General features: G+C 33.4%; 3 protein-coding genes and 1 long non-coding RNA gene across 4 annotated transcripts; 2 read left to right on the top strand and 2 right to left on the bottom strand.

Moving 5' to 3' along the window:
* The first annotated feature begins 1,512 nt into the window (after window positions 1-1,512).
* Window positions 1,513-6,927, top strand: LOC123258913. The gene is made up of 3 exons (XR_006508174.1): window positions 1,513-1,601; window positions 4,568-4,570; window positions 6,917-6,927. It is a non-coding gene; the product is annotated as an uncharacterized LOC123258913 (long non-coding RNA).
* Window positions 6,928-8,395: 1,468 nt separating this feature from the next.
* LOC123258883 (jerky protein homolog-like) lies at window positions 8,396-10,470 on the top strand. The gene has a single exon (XM_044719148.1). The coding sequence runs from the start codon at window positions 8,425-8,427 to the stop codon at window positions 9,307-9,309; it is 885 nt and encodes a 294-aa protein (XP_044575083.1). The 5' UTR covers window positions 8,396-8,424; the 3' UTR covers window positions 9,310-10,470.
* Window positions 10,471-12,704: 2,234 nt separating this feature from the next.
* Window positions 12,705-13,775, bottom strand: LOC123259015. The gene has a single exon (XM_044719272.1). The coding sequence runs from the start codon at window positions 13,773-13,775 to the stop codon at window positions 12,705-12,707; it is 1,071 nt and encodes a 356-aa protein (XP_044575207.1).
* A 403-nt stretch (window positions 13,776-14,178) lies between these two features.
* Window positions 14,179-15,420, bottom strand: LOC123259014. The gene has a single exon (XM_044719271.1). The coding sequence runs from the start codon at window positions 15,418-15,420 to the stop codon at window positions 14,179-14,181; it is 1,242 nt and encodes a 413-aa protein (XP_044575206.1).
* Window positions 15,421-21,638: the final 6,218 nt, after the last annotated feature.

Here is a 21,638-nt window from a genome sequence, read left to right as displayed (position 1 = left end):
TTTTTCGAGTATTACCTCTAGGTTTGCATAATTTTCCTTCATGTTTGTAGCACGTGCAACGGGCACAGATTGGAATTTATTACCATTATGGAGTAGAACGGCTTTTAAGCTTATTTTTGAAGCATCAATAAAAAGTCTCCATTCACTAGAATCTTTTGGAATACTCAGTTCTTAAAGAAGCCCTGCAGTATCATTAAAATATACTAAATCATCTTCTTTGGAAAAGTAACTCGTAAAATCTTCTTGCCTCGTACGAAAATATGAAACTCTGGTACTTTTATCCAATAAATTCCATTGTTTTAATCTTGATCCAAGTAATTGTGCCTTAGATTTTGAAAGTACCAAGTCTCTAACAAGATCATTTAAGTCACCTTGTTTAAGTAAATGAGGTTCTTTAGATGGACTGGAAGATCCAGACAAAGTGTATGAAGATGAAGATGTACCGGCAGAAAGAAAACTCGATTAAGATTGAAGACCAGAAATATTTTTATTTTCCACCTTCTCATTAATTGGTGGAATTGGAAGTAAAGTACCTTCACCACGAGAAATTAGTCTCTTAGTAGATGGGACGTTCGGGTATTCAATCTTATTTTTATTTTTTTTCGAGAATCCTCGTGTTGATGTCATTTTCATGATTCTTAGGCTCACTCCAAATCACTGGCATTGTAAACGGCATGGATTTGTGGCTTTCTTCAAGCCAACCTCTCAACGTTCTTGAGCAGCTATTGCAACATACTTTTGGCAACCAACTCTTATCTCGCTCATCGATAGAAAATCCAAAATATACATTATAAGCTGTTTTAACAAGATCTGTCATGACATTTCGCTGTGTTTTTAATACGAATTCCCCACAAATGTAGCAAAAACAGTCAGTAGAATTTTTACAAGTTCGAGGCGTTTTATAACCTAAAATTACATAAAATTTTATAAAAATAATTTTCAATCATCTATTTTATATTTATTGTTTCTGCTGAAAAAAAAAAAAAAAATACATAAACTACACATAAAATACTCAAAACCAATATAGAGAACATGAACATTATGCAAAACTTACCAAAATATTTGATACAAAACGTAAACAATTAAGAGACAAGTTTTCATTCAATTTTTGCGAAGTCACAGCGAATACTGCGCTTGCGCGTATGTACTACCATAAAAATCACCTTCGGCACTTCACTTCTTTCTCTTACAACTCGCTAAAACTTATTTTATACATACACTGTATATAGACTGTTTGTAACATTGACGCGCAAAAAAATAAAAAAAAAACCCAAATTTTTGAAATTTGAAAAAAAATTCATATAAAAAAATCTAGACGTGATGGAAAAAATCGGCCAGCGGGGATAGATTCAGAACATTTGAATCGTCATATTTATGTCAAAATTTTTTAAAGGAGGATTTCATTGCAGACCAGTGTTATCGAAATGAAGTGAAAATCGCATGTGTTCTAACCGAGATTCGAACCCGAGCTGCGTGTTTGTCAGACTGATAACTAACCCCTACACCTACATCGATAAGCTAATGTACATATGTATCATCATTCTTTTAAGCTAAATCTACATGGTGACAAAGTGTGACGGTTTATTATTTATATTATTTATGTTATTTAATATTGTGTTTTGATGAAAATGAACTAATTTTTACAAATGTTCATTAGTTAAAAAATTCAAGAGTCAAGTTTAAACATTACTTTAGACTTTGAATATCGTTCTGTATACTTTTAATATCTTACTATAAATTTTAATTTGTAAATTATCAATATTAAAAATGCAACTGTAAATTATAATATTCTATTTTTTTTTAAGACCATATCAATTATGACGATATGCAATTGTTTTGGTTAAATAGTAGATTTTCAATTTTAGCATTTGTCAACAAATATTTGTTAAACAATAAATATCTACTGTTTAAAATTCTATTACTTAATGATTAATCAAGTTTGGATTTTCCATTGAGTGGCCAAGGCTAAGGTTACCTAATTCTGGCTCAAGTCTGGGTTGCCATTCAACGGCCATGGCTAGACTTTCCAGTCTTGGCTAACGCTGGGTAATCCTTGGCCTGGCTAAGGCTTGGTTGCCCAGTCTTGGCCAAAGGCTGAGTTATTTTGCCACGGCCATTCTATGGCGAACCAGTCCTGGCCCAGGCTCAGGTAATCATTGGGTTGGCCAAGGCTTATTACCCAGTCTTAGTCCAAGAAACATTTGTCAAAGAATTTTTACTATTTTTTTTCCACGAGAAATAATTGTTTTTTTAAACAAAAATTTATTTTCCATGTTATTTACATGGGAAAGGGGACACTTTGAAGGGAAAAACGCCATTTTTACGAAAAAAAAATCGGCTGATTTCAGCTTTTAAAGTGTTCCAAAAAAATGAAAAATGAAAATTTCGAAAAAACTTCGACAGCGTTACCTGGGGAAAACTATTATCTAACGAATGAACTATAATTTTTTGATTTCAGATGATCCAGCACCAAGTTATGAGGGGCACCGCAATTCTATTTTTGTTTCCGAGACACGTCCGAATTATTGCTGCCATTGTCGTATTTTTTAATATTTCTTCGTGAAAATTTTATATAATATTCTTCGAATGTCATATTTTACTGTACCATTAGTTTTAATAGAGATATTTTAACTGCGTCGTCACAAAAAAATCACAAAAAACATGCCTTTTTTTTGTATGAATTAACCTTACCTCCTCCCCCCCCCCCTTAAGTTTAAGTATTGTTGATTATTGTATAAGCGGGGATTATTATTGTAAAGGGTTGGTTAAACAAACATTTAGAAAACGGATTTTTCTTTAATAATTTTGTAATTTTTCGAGCAATCTCTTCTGGAAACCGAGAACAATTCCAGTGGCGAACTTTATAAATAATAATTTAATTGTGCGGCATGATGGCCGAGCGGGCTAAGTCATTATCCCGTTAGTTCGTTTGCACATCATGCCGTGAGGCGAGGGTTCGAGCCCCGACGGTTGTTCGAATAGTTCCAACACCAACCGTCGGGGGTCGCTCCGGTAGCCGAACTGTACTGGCATGGGTTTTCTCTGTGGTTTCCCCATCGCCACTATTCCAACAAAAGGGGTGAGGAATGGGGTAAATGCAGTACATAAAACACAAGTCGGTCCACAGCCGCAGTGATAATAATAAGAATTGAGAATAAATGTGCGAAAAATAAGGTTGATTATGCAGTGAAAATACAGAAGTAAAAAGAGGATGTGCTGGGGTCCAAAAAGCGTTGAATGAACAAGGACAGTATAAAAACACAGGATGGTGGCGCACTCGCGACAGCTACCATCTACTCAGCCTTGTAAAAACCAAGATCGGTATACAAGTAAAGATCGAGTAAAGTATATAATAATAATTGAATTACTATAATAAATGTTTGCTTACATTAGAGTAGACCAACTCATGAGCTTGTTACCTTGAGGCGCCCTTTTATCATGGATTTGGTGAGTGCTTACTCAAAAATTATTTTTCTACGGTTGATTCATCTTGTGGTTAGAATGGTGTTCGGTTGAACTATCGCTCGATTGAAATGTCGCGGTTGAACTATCCGCAGTTTAATAGTCGTGACACCGAGGTAATTGGCTTATTTGAACCGTTAACTTGCCAATTTTGGTCTGTTTTTGATAGCAATAATTTATATTTGAATCGTTGATTTAAGAAATCCTATAAGTAAAAAATACTAAATTTTTCAGAAGAAGCAAAAAAGCTTTTTCTAGGTTAAGTTTGCATTAACATCATGAACCAATGAATAATAAGAGTAATGTTAACATCCCTAAAAATGATTCGAGCATGAAAAAATTTAATTTTTAATTACTACTGTTAATAATAATGATTTAAAGATGATTGACTTATGGGGTTTCTCACCAAAACGAACAAAATAATAATAAAATCATTAATTAATCAATTTTTCTCCGTCAATCATTAATTACCCGAGAAAAAATATTTATATATATTCATATATAAATTGGTTATATATGATTATATATGAAAAATGGCCAAATGTAATCATATATAATTATATATGACTATATATAATTATATATAACAATATTTAATTATATCCACAGATTCGGTAGAATCTGGCGCCAAGTTCCGTTCAAATCAAATCCGTTGTAAACGGAGCGCCAGACTACCGACTGTGTTTACTGGAAACATTACGATATTTTGAGGTTGCAAATTTTATTTAATTCTATGGTACTTTTTTTTCCTAAATTGTCTATTACAACAGTAGTTTATACCTTATTTTACTGATATTAATTAAATTATAATCAATTATAACACTTAATCTACTTGAAATTATTAAATTTAATGAGCACAAACTATAGCAACGCAAAAATTTCGATCCTGACTTTTTTTCGATGGGGAATGGTCAGTGCCACAGACTAGATAAAATAAAAATGTATAGTAATCCTCCTATAGATACGCAACTACACTAAAAAAAGGTAATTGACAGCTTGCATCTACGGCCGTCAGGGTGCACTGGAATTATTATTTCTACATAAACTGTAGCTTTAATCAAGGGGATAGTTTGCGGTAAAAAATGCAGCCAACGCGAGATTTAAGTTAGTACCGTAGAAAAGTAAACTCCAATCTTAAAGGTGCTCACACATATGTTAATGAACTAAGATAAATTGCTTGCAGTTATTCTTTTATTTATTTACTTTGTTTATTTACTTTGAGCTCTCTGCGAGAAAGTATTGTATATAATTCTATATAATAAACTAACGATGTGGCTAAGGTACAGCAGACAAACTATACGAGGTTATAAATTTTGGAAAGGAAACTGTGTCCAACGTGAGGATTCAGTTCATCAGTTTGAAAAAAAAGTAAGTAGTTAATTTTATAAGGCTTCACGATAGAGAAACGAAGCGATTAAATTTATTGTATTGAGTTTTATGAAAAATTTTACGTCGTTATAGGACTATAGGCTGGCGGCTTTGTTTTATTCGTGTTATTGATTAACTGAACTTACAGGATAAATTGCCACCAATTAAATTGGGAAGTCGAGGAGAATTTGGGTTGGAGAATTGAGATCTTGAAGAAGCCTGTAATGCCAAGTAGCCGATCCGCCAATTTTCCTAGCTTGGACAGCAGTCCATCGTTGGAACACCGGCATTTAGACTCCAGGTATTTTCGATTATTTTAGGCCAATTTTATTTATTAATTTAATTAAGAAGCCGAAATAACTGACTTAAATTCTTAAGGTTTACTGTGACCGTCTTTGGTGGCCATTTTATATGAGCGGGTTCATATTTAAGTAATTTATTCGTCAAGGTCATTAAGTTAGTTTTGTCGCGGGACACTTATATTAAAAAGATGAATTTAATTTATTATTTATTAATTTACTGGTGGTAAATTTATTAGTGATTTATTATAGGCTTTTTGGCTATAATAAATTTAATTTAGTTAAGAATTTTTAAGATATTATTTTGCAATAACGGGACTTTAAAAATATTATTTGGAATGACAAAAAAAATTATTCTAAGCAGCTGAAGAAATTTTTCGTCAGATAAACCGTTTCCTTGTAATCATACCTTGAACATCGGTATGATTTTGGAATTTCAAAAGAAAAACTCAATTAAAAAAGTGCCATTCAGCAGCTGAAATGGAAGTAGATTTCATTATGAATAAAAACGAGTGCAACAGCAACTTTCATATTTGGCATAGCGGAATAGGACTTAATTTCAAGACTATACATATGTAATGGTACCCAAATTAAAGCTTATTTAAAGAGCTTTCAGATGCAATTCACAGAGATTCGATAAGTTATCCCATTCCAAAGTTATTCGAGTTAGAAAGTGAAGAAATATGAATTTTAATAATTTTGAAAATTTTAAAATCCTGGAATTTCTAAATTACTCGACCGATTGAGCTTATCTTCGAACTTGACTTCGGTATCTATTGTTAAAATAAGTATGTTGAGTTTGGTAAAGATCCGTTGTAAATTGGCGACGGTATCGTCGTGACAAGCTGCGTCATATCCGAGATATATATATATACTAGCTGATACCCACCCGCTTCGCTGGGCATACAATAAAATTTTATGTTGTAACCTAGATGAAAAATATAAACAAAATGATTAATTTCAAAAAGATAATTAATATAAATTTTGAATTAGAGAAAAGTGATTGTTTATGATAACCGGTGTTAGCGAGTATTAAATATATGAGAAAAGTATTTTATTATTAATAATCAATCAATCAATGGGTCAGTTAGTCAGTAAATCTGTCATTAGACAGATTTCCGCATCACCCATGACGTACTGTGTAGTGAGATGCGTTCCCATTATAATAATGTTATCCTAAACATTTAGTCTAGACCGGATAGGTCAAATGGTAGAGTAGCCGACATGTCACCGGAAGGTTCTGGGTTCGAATCCCTGTCCGAGCTATCTGAATTTTTTCTCGCATATTCTGTAAACTCTTATTAAGAAGGTCCTTCCTATTTCTTTCTCAATCTCTTCCTCCTCCAATTATTCTGTTACGTGAATGTTGGAACGATTCACGTAATAATTATCCGTAACTCCTATTCTTTTCCGCTTCATAGTATTATTTAATTTTAAAAATGTCAATAATTTTTTAATCTTAAAAAATGTTAATAATAAAATACTTTTCTCATATATTTAATACTCGCTAACACCGGTCATCACAAACAATCACTTTTCTCTAATTCAAAATTTATATTCATTATCTTTTTGAAATTAACCATTTTGTTTATATTTTTCATCTAGGTTACACCATAAAAATTTATTGTATTCCTATCGAAGCGGGCGGGTATCAGCTAGTTATTAATAAATTCATAACAAATTAAGTGGTATTAAAAATATATTTATTATTACTCATTTTATTAGAAATTATCTTAAATCGACCGTTTTTTATAATAATTTAACGATATCGTTGTAAAATTTTAGAGAAGACGCATCAGACACAATTTACCATTTTAATTTTAATCATTAAAAATCAGTATAATCATTTAACAATATCAACTTGATAATATTTATGTTTAATTTATCTGTGTTATGATATAATCGAGTTCATCCTTCATGATTATTCCAATACATATAAGTTATTTCAGTTATTAATGATTTAGCTATTCTTTCTTAAAAAACGTATGATTATGAATTCCTACTGTCCCAACAGTCAATCGATAAAATTTAAAATCAATCATTTTGACAGTTATTATAGCAACGGTAACCATGATAACGGTAACCATGATAACGGTAACCATGGTAACGGTAACCATGGCAACGGTAACCACGGCAACGGTAACCATAGCAACGGTAACCATGGCAACGATAACCATGACAATGGTAACCATGGCAAAGGTTGATTAGCGTGGGTGGTTGTAGGGGGGTTGAGTTCGATAATTTACGGGTGCCACTGATGGTTTCTTAGATTAGAGGGTCAAAATGATATTTCGCTCCCAAAAAAGAGAGAAAAAGAGGGAAGGGGAAAGATTAGAGGGAAGGGGAGGGGGGGGAAAGAAGGGGAGGGAGGGGAGGGGAGGGCATATGTGATGGTAGACGAAAAATTCATTTTGGCTAGGAATTGCGTAAAATCCGTTCTTAGTGAGCGTCTACATCACGAATGGAGTAACTATGCTAAATTTCAAGTCAATCGGGCGAATAGTTTCGGAGATCTCGTGATGAGTGAGTGGTATTTCGCTTATATATATATAGATATATATATATATATATATATATATATATATATATATATATATATATATATATATATATATATATATATATATATACTTACAACCTGGTTATAAGTTACTTTTTGGGGCTGTAGGAGAAAAATTTCTTAGAAAAAATTGTCCCCCACCACTATGTTTAACTCCACGATCGGCCGAATTTACGCGTATGTGTGCGTTGTGTTCGTGTTTGCGCCCGCAGTCTTTTTATAAGTTACTTGACGTTTGTCTTTTCTTTACGTACAGTGCTATTTATTTGAGATCATTTGGAGTGTGTTTAACCTTTTATTGATAATTAATGTTGTAAGTACATATATATATATATATATATATATATATATATATATATATATATATATATATATATATAAATAATTTAATAACATTAACATACTTATCTAATATTTATAATAACATGTATTTTTTAAGGTTAACGTAAAATGTTTGAAAATACATAAGTAAACTGCTTAAAAATTCTAAAAAAATTTTTCAATGATTGTTCTTTTTATGTCTATAAATTTAATCAGATTTTTGTTTTTTGGAGAAAACATTGATTAATCAAATTTATTCATACGATTAAACCTGTCAATTTTTATTTTTATCTGTTAACTTTTATTTTTCAATGTTAACGCACGTACATTTTTTTAAAAAATCTTTCTATCAGTATTTAGTATATTAAAATACATTAAATTTTTTTTAAATTTTTATTATTTTTTCAGATTAAAATGGCACCAAGATTATCAAAGAAAAATAAAATGAAAAGTGTATCTATTGATACTGATGATACTTCTACAAAACCTGGAACTACTGATGACAATTTGAGCATTAAAATACAAAAAAAGAAAACAAAAAGAAGAAGCTACAGCTTTGCTGAAAAAACAAAAATCATTGATGAATTAAAAAATTTGACCAACGATGAAGTTTGTAAAAAATATAATTTGAATCCGCCTGTTCTTTATCGATGGTTGAAAGATTCATCTAAGATTAAATCATGTGCTGCCGAAAATTATCAAGGGTGTTTGAAAAAATTGCGCAGTCCTACAAGTACTGAATTAGATAATATGTTATATACATGGTTTTTAAACACGCGATCTTCTAATGTGCCTATCAGTGGGCCTATGATAAAACAAAAAGCTAAAGAAATCGCTAAGGACTTGAATATTGTGGATTTTAAAGCTAGTGAAGGATGGTTATTTGGGTGGAAACGTCGCAAGGCAATCAGACAACTAACCATTTCGGGTGAAAAATTATCTGCTGATACTGATGCTGCTAGTAATCACAAGCAAGATTTTGAAAAAATAAGAAAAGAGAAAAATTTAAATCGTAAGCAGATTTTTAATTTTGATGAATCTGCTTTGCAACTAAAAATTCTTTCTACACGGACGTTCGTTTCAAATCAAGAAAATGAAGCTCCAGGTTTCAAAAAGGATAAAACTCGAGTGACGATTGCTGCTTGTTGTAATGCAGATGGTTCCTGTAAGCTGCCCTTGGTTGTAATTGGTAAATCAGCAAAACCTCGAAAGTTGAAAAATCAATCTAAAGATAATTTACCTGTCTATTATACTCATCAGAAAAATAGTTGGATGACGGCTCAGCTCTTTAAAGATTAGTTTGAATCTGAATTTGTTCCTCGAGTGACAAATTTTTTGACTCAATCTGGTCTTCCAATAAGAGCAATATTACTAATCGATAACTGTAAGGCTCATGTATCTTTGAAAGTTGGAGAAATTGAAACAATGTTTCTTCCTCCAAATGTCACTTCGATTATACAGCCACTTGATCAAGGTATTTTAGAGTCGCTAAAAAGAAGATACAAAAACAAACTCTTGACAGAAATTTTTAATGCTCAAAAAAAAAAATATTTCTATTCAAGAAAATATGAAAACAGTTTCTTTGAAAGAAACAATTGATTGGATTAGTGAATCTTGGACTGAAATCAATTCCCTAACGATTTATAAATGCTGGAATAGACTTTTAACTATTGAAACAAGAGACGTAGCCACACAAACCGAAGATGACTCTGAAGTCCTGACCTGCTTGTATCCGAATATAGGATCAGAATCAACTGATTTTGTATTGGGTGTAGGAGATACAAGAACATCTACGTTGCTGAGTGCTTTGAGAAAAATCAATGGTTTTGAAAATGTCAGCGAGAATGAAGTGGAGAAATGGCTTTTGGATGAAGAATTGAAGGGTAAATGTAGTTATAAATTTAAAAGAAATTATTTTTAATCAATTACATACATACATATTTTTGATTTACTAGAAGTTTTACCAAAGAGTTACTGTATTTTTTTTCCAGTATCAACATGATAATACTTGTAAATAAATGAAAAATTTGCTTTCAAATTATTTCAAAACAAATAACAATAAATAAGAAAAACTCTTTGAAAAAGGTCGGTTACTTTTATTATCTAACCTTTTTTAGAGAGTTTTTTTTATTTTCGTTTGTTTTGAAATAAGTTGGAGATGAGATTATCTCGTAACGTTTGTTACAGTTAAAGAAACAGTGCGTTATTTATCGTATTGAATATTTTAATTAATAACATATTATCAACGGTTACAGCTAAATTTGTGGAAGAGTCGGCGGATGTGAATTTTATCGAAGAAAATTAAAAAAATGTTGATAACTTAAATCATTTAAACGTCAATATAAATGATGGAGAAGTTTTTAATTTAAATGATTCTGATTTTCATTTTTTAACTGATTCTTTTGAATTATTAACTTAAAATATTTACAGCAGATTTATATGTTATCAGAGTTTATTATCCAATTTAAATACATGCATAATTATGAAATTGTGTACTTTTTTAATTATAAAATAAAATTAATGTTTTTTCTACTAATAATGGTATTTGTATTTATTTACTTTTAATAAATAACATACTTTCTTACTTTTAGATCATTTAATTTCGATTATTGATGAATAAATAATTTAATAATAAATAATTATAATACTTTTAAGACTAAAAATATAAATTTACCTGATTAACTTATAAAAGGACTGCCGGAGCAAAATCCTTTACAATTACCGAAAAACATCGTCAGCGGAACAGTAGTGGGGGTATCATCTCGAGATGAGTGAAAGAAAATTGAGGGGAAGTAACTTATAATCGAGTAACTTATAACCAGGTTGTACTGTATATACTAGCCGTTACCCGCCCGCTTCGCGTGGCATAAAATACATGCCAAGTGAAAGAAATATTAAATTGTGTTATCTAGCTGCCTAATTATTTATCATAAACGGATTTTACGAAATTAACACACCCTTAACTACTTAGGGTCTTATCGATTTATATGAGTTAAAATAATAAATAACACAGCTTTGCACATCACCATGGAGGTACTGTGTCGTACGATGCGTTCCCATTATTTCAACATTTCCACCGTCTCGTTCTACCTCTCTCTTAATATCTTCTGAAAAATAATCTCGATATTTCTCCCATAATTTTGGTGGGTCGTCAAAATGACAAAAAACTAACATAATGGCAAACAGCTCACGGATCTTGTAGGGCGAATCAGAAATGCAAGCTTTATCCAGAGTGCGACACCAATAAGCATCATCTTCTAGAAGACCAAGTGCTCTACATGCTGCTTGAAATGTTGGATGAATCACTCCATCAACAGTTTTCAAAGTAGAAAATGATGTAGGACCTCGAATCTCATGTAAGAGAAGACGCAGGTGATAACATTCAGTATTTCCGGGATTCACGGTATAAACTCTACCTAAAACTTGATCTTTCTTGACTCCTAAATAACCTGAAACAACCTTACCTTTTTTTTTTCTATCAAAGCGGTTATTTTTCCATACGTAATAAGCTGGAACTTCAACATACAAAAGAGTTTTTGCAAAGTCATCAACTTGGCAAAGCTCAAAAAAAGCCATTGTTTTGAGCTACAATTATTTTATTATAGCTTAGTTTTAAAGTAAAACTATTAAATTGGAGAAGATTGTTTGCATGCACGAATAAAAACGAACTGTATTTCGTTATGCTGTTTTATTCTGCGTAGACAGTTACAAAAATTAGTGTGTGTTAAGTATGAGATCTTAGAATGAACTAACTTATACAAAAATCTTAGTACAACATTACAACTTAAATTAGGGCGTAAATTAGTCAAGTAAAAAATAAGGAAAGGGAAAACAAGCTTTATTATTGGTGGAAAAGTACGGAAAAATGTAAGGAAGGATATTTTAAGGAACTATTGGCTAATTAGAGGAGTAGAAGGCGGGTATATATTGTCAAACCTTAGGCGCAAAGAGAGGGTATGAGGTACTGACATCAGGTAAGGACTTGAAGGGACTAATGATTTATGATGGGCTGCAGACTTGCAGGCGTCTAAGCAAAAACTTGGGAAAATATTGTAATTAGAGAGATGTGAGTATTGTAAATATAAAAACTGGCTTAAAAAATGAAGTAATAAAACGTAAGTCCAGGTGCTAGGCTTAAGTTGTAATATTAGGCTTAAGTTGTAAATAATGTAAAGCATGTCAGTCTGTATGCTGAAAAAATGAGGATTATTTTTTAAATACTTAAAATTTCCAAAATACGAATGTCTTGGTTAAAGTATACAAAATACAATAGATGGGAAAAACCTAAACGGATAGTAAATAATACGTCAAAATACAGATGTTGAAACTAGAGATTATTTCGAGTATTTAAAAAATAACCAATTTTATAGCTGTCTGGGTCCTTCAGATAAAGATAACTATAAAGAGAAAAAACCCAGGCAATTAGTAAATGAACTATGTTAAACATTAATTATATGTAAGAAATTATTAAACATAAATTAATTAAATTAAATTGAGAATGAACATGCCGGCCGCCTTGAACTAATGAAGTTCAATAAAATAAAAGAAAAAATAAAAATTAATTATTCTAAAGGCAACGGGCAAAGTTACTTCACGCAGCGCTTGTATGCACCGGTGTTGGTCTTCACGTAGACAACTCGTACGACTTCATCGGCTCCTGGGCAGATTGCGGTGATGCGACCCATTGGCCAAGATCATGGGGGCACGTTGTCTTCTCGAAGCATCACTAATCGACCAACCTGAAGATTTTCTTGTTTGGATAAGTGCGGGTGTTGAATTAGGTTGTTGAGATATTCCTTATTCCAGCGAGTCCAGAAATGCTGCTTTAGTTTTTGAGCGTGTTGCCAAGCAGACAACCTATTCGTTGGTGTATCGATAAAATTGATGTCAGGCAAGCTAGTCATGGGACCACCAATTGGAAAATGACCAGCGGTTAAGGGTAAAAGGTCATTGGGGTCTGAGGACATAGGAGATAAGGGTCTGGAATTTAATATTGCTTCTATCTCAACTACATATGTTTCCAATTGGTCGTATATTAATACATTATCACCTACAGTGGGTAATAAATGATTTTTGAATGATTTAACCGCAGCTTCCCAAAATCCTCCAAAGTGAGGAGCTCTGGGAGGTATAAAATGCCAAGTTATGCGTTCGTCGTTAAGAAATTTTCCGAGAGCAATTTGGTATTCAGAAGAGTTAAAAAGTTCCTGAATTTCTCGGCAAGCGCCAACAAAATTGGTACCGTTATCGGAGTGTATTTCCGCGGATTTCCCGCGCCTGGCAAAAAAGCGCCTTAAACTCGCAATAAAGGCTTCGCTAGTGAGGTCGCAAACTAATTCTAAATGTACGGCCTTGGTGACCATACATACAAAAACAGCTACATATACTTTGACTTTGTTACGATTACGGAATCGTTTTTCCTTGATGAACAAAGGACCACAAAAATCAATTCCCGTCTTTAAAAATGGACGGCATTGCTCAATTCTGCATTTAGGCAGAAGGCCAGAGCTGTGATCGGCAAGACGCGGCTTTGCGCGAAAACAACGAATGCACTGATGCAATATCTTTCGTACAGTATTTCGACCATTTATGGGCCAATAATTTTGACGAACAGAGTATAGAGTAGCTTGAGCCCCGGCATGCATTAAGCGAGCGTGTTCTTCTCGCACTATTAAAGTAGTGATAAAGTGATTAGAAGGAAGTAGCATGGGATGCTGCTGGTAATTATGCAATGAAGGTAGAGAAAGTCGACCTCCGACACGCATTATACCAAGATCATCTAAATACGGGGATAGTTAAAGCAAGTTGCTATTATCGGGCAAGGATTTTTTCGATTTTAAACAATTCATTTCCTTAAGAAAGCCCGTAGATTGAGTTAATTTTTATAATTAGTGTTAGGGAACTCTTGAGTTCTTGAGCAGTCAAGTTACCAGTCATTCGTTGATTTTTGTTTTTTAGGTTATGCAAAAATCTAGTAATATAAGCTACTACACGTTGTAAGGTTCTCATGGAGCTGTATCTGTGTAATATATCGAACTTGTCTAATGTGATTTGCATGCACTGCATAGAATCATTCGAAGGAGATTTGAGCTCGGGGATAGTTATATCTGGTAGTAAGGACCTGGGCCAAGCTTGCTCAGGTGAAGTCAACCAAGAGGGCCCAGTTTGTCACATTGCATTTACGGCGAATTCAGCGGGAAGTTGACCGCGAGATACGAAGTCAGCAGGATTATCTGCAGAAGGTATATGCCGCCAGTGACAGTTTACAGTCCTTTTTTGAATTTCTGCGACTCGATTTGCTACAAAGGTTTTGAGACGATAAGGTGCGGTATGAATCCAATGCAGAGATATCGTGGGATCGCACCATAAATATGTGTCTTCGATTTGAAGAGTAAATGATTCACGGACTGCATTGTATAAAGTTGATAAGAGAAGTGCACCGCATAGCTCTAAGCGAGGGAGACTCACAGAATTAACTGGTGCGACACGAGATTTGGAGCATATTAATCGTGTATAGACCTTGCCGTTGGGACTAGTAGATCGAAAATAAATACAGGCGCCATATGCCTTTTCACTGGCATCACAGAATCCGTGAATTTGCAGATTACTTGCATTCTCTACTAAAAGGCATCGCGTGAATCTTAATGTCTCCAATACGGGCAATTGTGATTTATATAATTCCCAGGTATTATGAATTTCCTGAGGAACAGATTCATCCCAAGTAATTCCGGATTTCCAGCATAACTGCATCATGATTTTTGCATATACTATAACTGGACCTAGCAAACCTAGCGGATCGAACAATTTAGCGATTTCTGACAAGATTGCCCGCTTGGTTGCCTTGGAATCGGATATTTTTACGGAGTAACATAGAGTATCACTGGATGGTCTCCAGTGAATTCCCAGTGTTTTACTAGTAGTATCAGAATCGAGAGATTTGCTCATACTTCCTCCACAATTTGAAGCATTATCAGAGAGAGAGGGATGATTAGAGGCCCATTTGCGAAGGTGGAAGCCTCCTTTTGCTAATAAAGCATTTAATTCATTACGAAGAGCCTTTGCTTTAGGTAAAGTTTCAGCTCCCGACAGAAGATCGTCTACGTAAAAATCATTTTGCAATATTACAGAAGCATTAGGATAAGATTCGCGTTCGTCTTCTCCTAATTGCTGTAGGGATTTAATTGCAAGGTATGAACCAGCAGAAGTTCCATAGGTTACGGTATTCAAAGTATAAATTTTGATAGTTTCGTCCCTGCTTTCTCGAAATAGAATTTTTTGATACTTGACATCGTCAGGATGAACAAGTATTTGTCGATACATTTTTTCTATGTCAGCAGTAAGGGCGTAAATATGGGATCGATATCGAACTAGAATGACGAAAAGATCGTCTTGTAATTTAGGTTCAACCATTAGGGTATCGTTTAAAGATATTCCTGTCGAAGTTGTGACAGGGAATTTGAATTCCCGCGGGACTTAATTTTTTGATTATCGTGTCGCGGTGAGTAGGAGCTACTCTTTACCTTCGGAGCGCGATGAAGTAGTTGTACGACTCGTCACCGGGTCGTATGTATCGCTGAGTCCCCACCGCTGTCCCCGGAAAATGAAGCGCGGGAGCGAAGATAGGAAAGTTGGAGAGCACGAGGAGAGGTTATAAAAACGCCGGGTGTTGTGTCATGACTCTCTTTCTTCCGGTAAAATTTTGCGAGTACGTTGGGTAACTGTGTTCCAGCGTGGGATATTTTTCTGAGATAAGTAAGTAGTTGATTTCTTAAGGCTTCACGAATGGAACGAAGCGATTAAATTTTGTTGTCTGGTATTTTGTTAAAAATTACTTGTCGTTAGGCCATTTGGCTGACGATCTTCGTCTTATTCGAAATATTTATGTACTGGAATTTCTAGGATAAATTGATCGAGGATAAGATTGGGAGCTGGGTGAAATTTGGTGACACGAGTTTCTGGAGCTTTGGAAGTCAGCAGGCACAGTGGAGCTGATCCCGTCATTTTCTTTTTACTGGGAAAAGATTTCATCGCTGGAGTACCGGTTTCAGTGGTCAGGTATTCTGAGTTATTTTAGGCCAAATTAATTAATAATTTAATTAAGAGGCCAAAATAATTAAATTTAATTTTCTCGAGCGGTCATCTTTTTATTAGCGAATTCGTACTTTAGTTTCTATCGTCAAGGTCAAGTAGTTAGTTTTGTCGCTGGACTTTTATATTTAATGGATAAATTGTTAATTTATTGGTAAAGAATTTATAAGTAATTTATTATAGGCCTGTTGGCTATGATAAATTAATTTTAGTTAAGAATTTTCGAGACAGAAATTAATTAAGAAATATCGCCTAGAATTTATTTAAGGAGAATTAAGAATTGAAATTAAGTTAGTGAAAGTCATTCTATAATGCTCCACGGTGGTAATTTTGTTGAGACGTTTTAGAATTTCAGAGTTGAATTTAAGAAATTGTGTTAAATTAGATTTAGGCCGGTGGGCTAAATTTAATTAATTTAGTTAATTTAGCGAATGTATTTATTGAGAAATTTAGTGAATTTAGAAAATTGATTACCGAACTTGTTAAGAAAATTATGTAGTGAACTTTGTTAAAGATTATTTAGTGGAGATCGAGAAATGAAATAAATCAGTGGGTTTAGTAGAATAAATTGATTGATAACTTTAGTAGAAAATTTAGTGAGTTGGAAATGAATTTAGTTAAGAAGATGTATTAACGAATTTAATGAATTAAAATCGAAGGTCAGAATTTTGTATTAAGTAATAGTTAGGCGTAATTTTGGAATTTTGGAAAATACGAAGTTTTGAGAAGTTTTATTGGGTAAAATATGTTGTTTGTTATTCCGTCGGTTGGACGAGGGTTCAAGAAATTAAGAATCTAGATGCGTAATGGTCTATGATTGAATTAGGAAATTAAAGATAGATGCGTAATGGTCTATGTTGAGTTAGGAAATTAAAGATAGATGCGTAATGGTCTATGATTGAATTAGGAAATTAAAGATAGATGCGTAATGGTCTATGTTGAGTTAAGAAATTAAGAAGATAGATGCGTAATGATCTATAGTTAAAAGAATTTAATGATATTTAGTTGTAAGTTTTGGCAAGTGCCTGCGTAGGTGAGAGGTCCTCACAATTAAGTAATTGATAGGTTAATTTTAAGGGCAATATTGTTAAGGAATTTTGTAAAAATTAAATTGTTTACATTGAATAAATAATTAAATTGTTAATAATTGTTTCTCAGTATTAATTTTTCAGCCTTTCTCAACTTCTCACGACCCGATCTTTCCTTCTCATGCTCCCCGGTTTCTGGGACACCGAGTATAAAATCCCAGTGGCGCCCTTTTCAAAGAGGAAAGGGGTGACCAATTGGACAGGGCTAACCACCCCGTTACAAAGTTTTGCAAGAGCCATCGAAAACTACTCGGGTTTTCGTGGTAGTGCTACCAGCTTTGATAACAGCATGATGCGGTAAATAGAAACCCGAATTAATATCAGATTTTTGGGAAATTGACATATGTTTAAGTTGTTCATATTCAGTTAGAAAGGTTGAATAATCCTTTAACAACTTGGGATCTTTGTAAAGTCGAGATTCCAAATAAGAAAAGCGTTTTAGTGCAGTAGAATAGGAATTGCCAAGCAAATGAATCTTTTCATTAAATGGGAGTCTTACTACATATCTACCAGAGGCATCCCTTGTTGTATTAGAAGAAAAATGTTCTTCGCACGCTTTTTCTTCAGGTGAAAGAATTTTAGAGGTTGAAGGCAGTTCTTCAATCTCCCAAAAACGCGTCAAATCAGCTTCAGACGAAGAACCGCGAATTCCCAAATGACAGACAATACGAGAACTAATCGTTTTTCGATTGATCTCTCCCGCAACAATCCAACCAAGTTGTGTTTTTTGGAAAACGGCATCAGGATGATTAATTACGGGAATTTTACCTGCGCTCAGCAATTTATAGAATAATTTGACTCCGATGAGCGCATCAATAGATGAAGGTTTAAAGAATTCTGGATCTGCAAGTGGAATGTTTTTAGGAATATTTAATTGCCTTGGATCCATTGGAATAGTGGGCATTGCGGAGCTGATTTGGGGTACAATGAGAAATTCAGCATTCTTTTGGAATTTATTATGTCGAGATTTTATAATTGCTGAAGTAGAGCTTTTTACAACTGTTGAAGTATCGTCTAATCCAGAAACTGAAACATGAACTGGATTTTTATCGAGATTTAGAAAATTGGCTACGCTTTCAGTAATAAAGTGAGCTTGTGATCCAGCGTCTAGGAAGACTCGGCAAGTTTTGACCTTGCCTTGTTTATTTATAATGTCAACCAAAGCAGTAGCAAGTATAGCTTCAGATGAAATTTGGGCTTTCATACTATCACTAGAGCTTGGTGTAATTTGGTTTGACTCATCGGTTTGAGTCTCTGTTGTATTGTTATCATCATTATTATTAGAACCAAAGTGAAGGAGAGTGTGATGCCGCTGGTGGCAAGAGCGACAGTTTCCAAAAGTGCATTGAGTTATGCGATGTCCGTGGCGAAGACAATTTGTACACAAACCGGCTTTCTTGGAAAACTCATATCGCTGGTAAGGGGTTATTTTTAGAAATTCAGGGCATTGATTAATAAAATGATCTTCTTCGCAATGAGGACAGCCTGATTTAGCAGTGGCCATGTAAACTTTTTGAGCACGATTATTGTATGAGGAATTTGTAGCTTTTGTTTTACTAGCAGTATTATTAGATGTTAAACATGGTGTTTGAGTATTGGTAATGTCTAATCGTGCTTTTCTGTCAAGAAATTAAATGAATTGTTTAATAGTAGGTCGTTCATACTCATGAGAGTAATCATCCCATCTGTCACGTAATTTGTCGTCTAATTTACCCCGTAATAGTACAATTAAAAATAAATCCCAATTTTCTGTATTTTGATCAGAAGCCTGAAGGGCCCGAAGATTTTTCTGCAAAAGATCTATAAAGGATCTAATAGTGAATTCTTTATTAATCGACGGTAGATCTATTATATTTTGAACATAAGCAGATCGAATAAGTTTGGGATGATGATAGCGTTCGTGGAGAAGACTCCAGGCAACATTATAGTTATTGGCTACTGAATTGAGCGAAGAAATTACATCAGCTGCTTGTCCCGATAAACAACCTTTTAAATGAATTATTTTCAGATTTTCAGGTATAAGAGGGTTTTTGTTTATGACACAATCAAAACGCTCGCGAAATTCTATCCATTGATCAATTTCGCCGGAAAAATGAGGTAAAGTAATAGGTGGCAAATTAGGATCGTAAAACGGATAGTTGTTCTGAGGCATCGCTACAGGTAAATTATATGGTGGTAAAGAGAAATTGTTGTTTTGAAATTGCATTTGTCCTGATGTAGATGAAAAATTGTTAGTTTGAGAAAGGTCAGGAATTAGATTGTTGTTCAAAAAAGGTTGTACAGACTTATTTGGAGTTACATAATTGGATGTCGGAGATTCCGATTTTTCATTGTTAGAAGTACCGTTAGAAAGAGTATTTGCATCAGTGGTTTTATCGACGGATATATTATCATGGAGTGAGGTTTCTGATTTATCATTCTTTAATAAATGTGGAGCGTGAGTTTCTATTAAACTTTGGGCGTTACACACACTCCAATATTTATCTTCAAATTCATTACGGTATTTTTCGTGTTCTTCCGGTGATTCTACAAGTAATTCTAACTTATGCTGAACACTTTCAAAAATAGAGCGATTATTCTCGAGTTCGTGGAACCGTTTTGCCAGCTCGGGAATTCCCGTTTCAGGTTTAAATTTATTAAGAATAAAATTTTCAAAACAAGTTACCGAACGCTTAACTGTTCCGCGTTTAGCATTAAGGGCTTTGATTTGGTCGTCAGCCATTTTTAGTGAAATCTTTTAAAATTGTCAATAATAAAACGGTAATAATTTGATCAATTAGGTTAAATGATATATAATTGAGATTATGAGTAATATAGAGAGATGGCAATATTAGGAATGTAGATAATAATGGAATCGGTGGTTTAATGACTTACTCTTACGCTGAATTATTGGATGTAGTGTGTGTTGTTGGTCCGCACTTGGATGAGTACTAAATTTATTATTCTTGATCAGTTGTAGATGCTCGAAGATTTATCACGGTGATGTTTTTTCAATTAAAAATGATGCTCCCGCGTTGATTGAAATTAGATGAAATTCTGCTCGATTACAGATTTTATTGCTGGATGCTAGATGATGAATTTGCTTAATTGGAAATGTTAATTAATCGAAGTTGAATGTTTTAATATTTAAAAAAAAAACCCGCGCACTTGCAGATTGTAAAGGATTAAGTTTATGATACTGAATTAATTTTCGAGTATTAGATTATTGAACACAGTGATGTTTTGCACTTAAAACGATACACTCACGTGAAATTAATGATAGATAGGTGACTTATTTACAAGTATAATAAAATGTTACTGTCAGAATTTGTATTACTTTACAATGTATAAGGATTATTTGTGATACTACCTCTCAACTGAAGCGATGCACTCGAGATAATTTTGGTTTAAAACCGCGAACTTGCAGGTATAATGTGAGTTTTAAGTAAAAAGTTGTATCATTTTACAACTATTCGATGATTGTTCTTGATGATGCTTTTCAAATAAAGCGATGTACTAGCGTAGATTTTGACTCGGAGAAATTGTGTACTTGCAGATAAATTGTGATGATTATCAGAAAATGATAATGCAGATTTTAAGTAATAATTAGGTAAGAAATAATGTATTATTTTACACTATTTAACGATTTTTTGCGATGATGCTTTTCAATTAAAGCGTTGCAATCGCGTTGATTTGAAATAAAGCCGCGCACTTGCAGATTTATTTTAATTTATTTTGGATATTGAATTACTTTTCAAATATCCGGCTTTGAGGACCAATGTTTTGAGCTACAATTATTTTATTATAGCTTAGTTTTAAAGTAAAACTATTAAATTGGAGAAGATTGTTTGCATGCACGAATAAAAACAAACTGTATTTCGTTATGATGTTTTATTCTGCGTAGACAGTTACAAAAATTAGTGTGTGTTAAGTATGAGATCTTAGAATGAACTAACTTATACAAAAATCTTAGTACAACATTACAACTTAGATTAGGGCGTAAATTAGTCAAGTAAAAAATAAGGAAAGGGAAAACAAGCTTTATTATTGGTGGAAAAGTACGGAAAAATGTAAGGAAGGATATTTTAAGGAACTATTGGCTAATTAGAGGAGTAGAAGGCGGGTATATGTTGTCAAACCTTAGGCGCAAAGAGAAGGTATGAGGTACTGACATCAGGTAAGGACTTGAAGGGACTAATGATTTATGATGGGCTGCAGACTTGCAGGCGTCTAAGCAAAAACTTGGGAAAATATTGTAATTAGAGAGATGTGAGTATTGTAAATATAAAAACTGGCTTAAAAAATAAAGTAATAAAACGTAAGTCCAGGTGCTAGGCTTAAGTTGTAATATTAGGCTTAAGTTGTAAATAATGTAAAGCATGTCAGTCTGTATGCTGAAAAAATGAGGATTATTTTTTAAATACTTAAAATTTCCAAAATACGAATGTCTTGGTTAAAGTATACAAAATACAA

This window comes from Cotesia glomerata, linkage group LG2 (genome assembly GCF_020080835.1).
Source record: "Cotesia glomerata isolate CgM1 linkage group LG2, MPM_Cglom_v2.3, whole genome shotgun sequence".
Lineage (NCBI taxonomy): Eukaryota > Metazoa > Arthropoda > Insecta > Hymenoptera > Braconidae > Cotesia > Cotesia glomerata.
The sequence above is the reverse complement of the archived record's forward strand: the minus strand, read 5'-3'. Positions and strand labels throughout refer to the sequence as shown.

Bases quoted from the DNA above. Each gene is read 5' to 3' on its own strand.
- LOC123258883 (XM_044719148.1), top strand. From the start codon at position 8,425: ATGGCACCAAGATTATCAAAGAAAAATAAAATGAAAAGTGTATCTATT.
- LOC123259015 (XM_044719272.1), bottom strand. From the start codon at position 13,775: ATGCGTGTCGGAGGTCGACTTTCTCTACCTTCATTGCATAATTACCAG.
- LOC123259014 (XM_044719271.1), bottom strand. From the start codon at position 15,420: ATGGTTGAACCTAAATTACAAGACGATCTTTTCGTCATTCTAGTTCGA.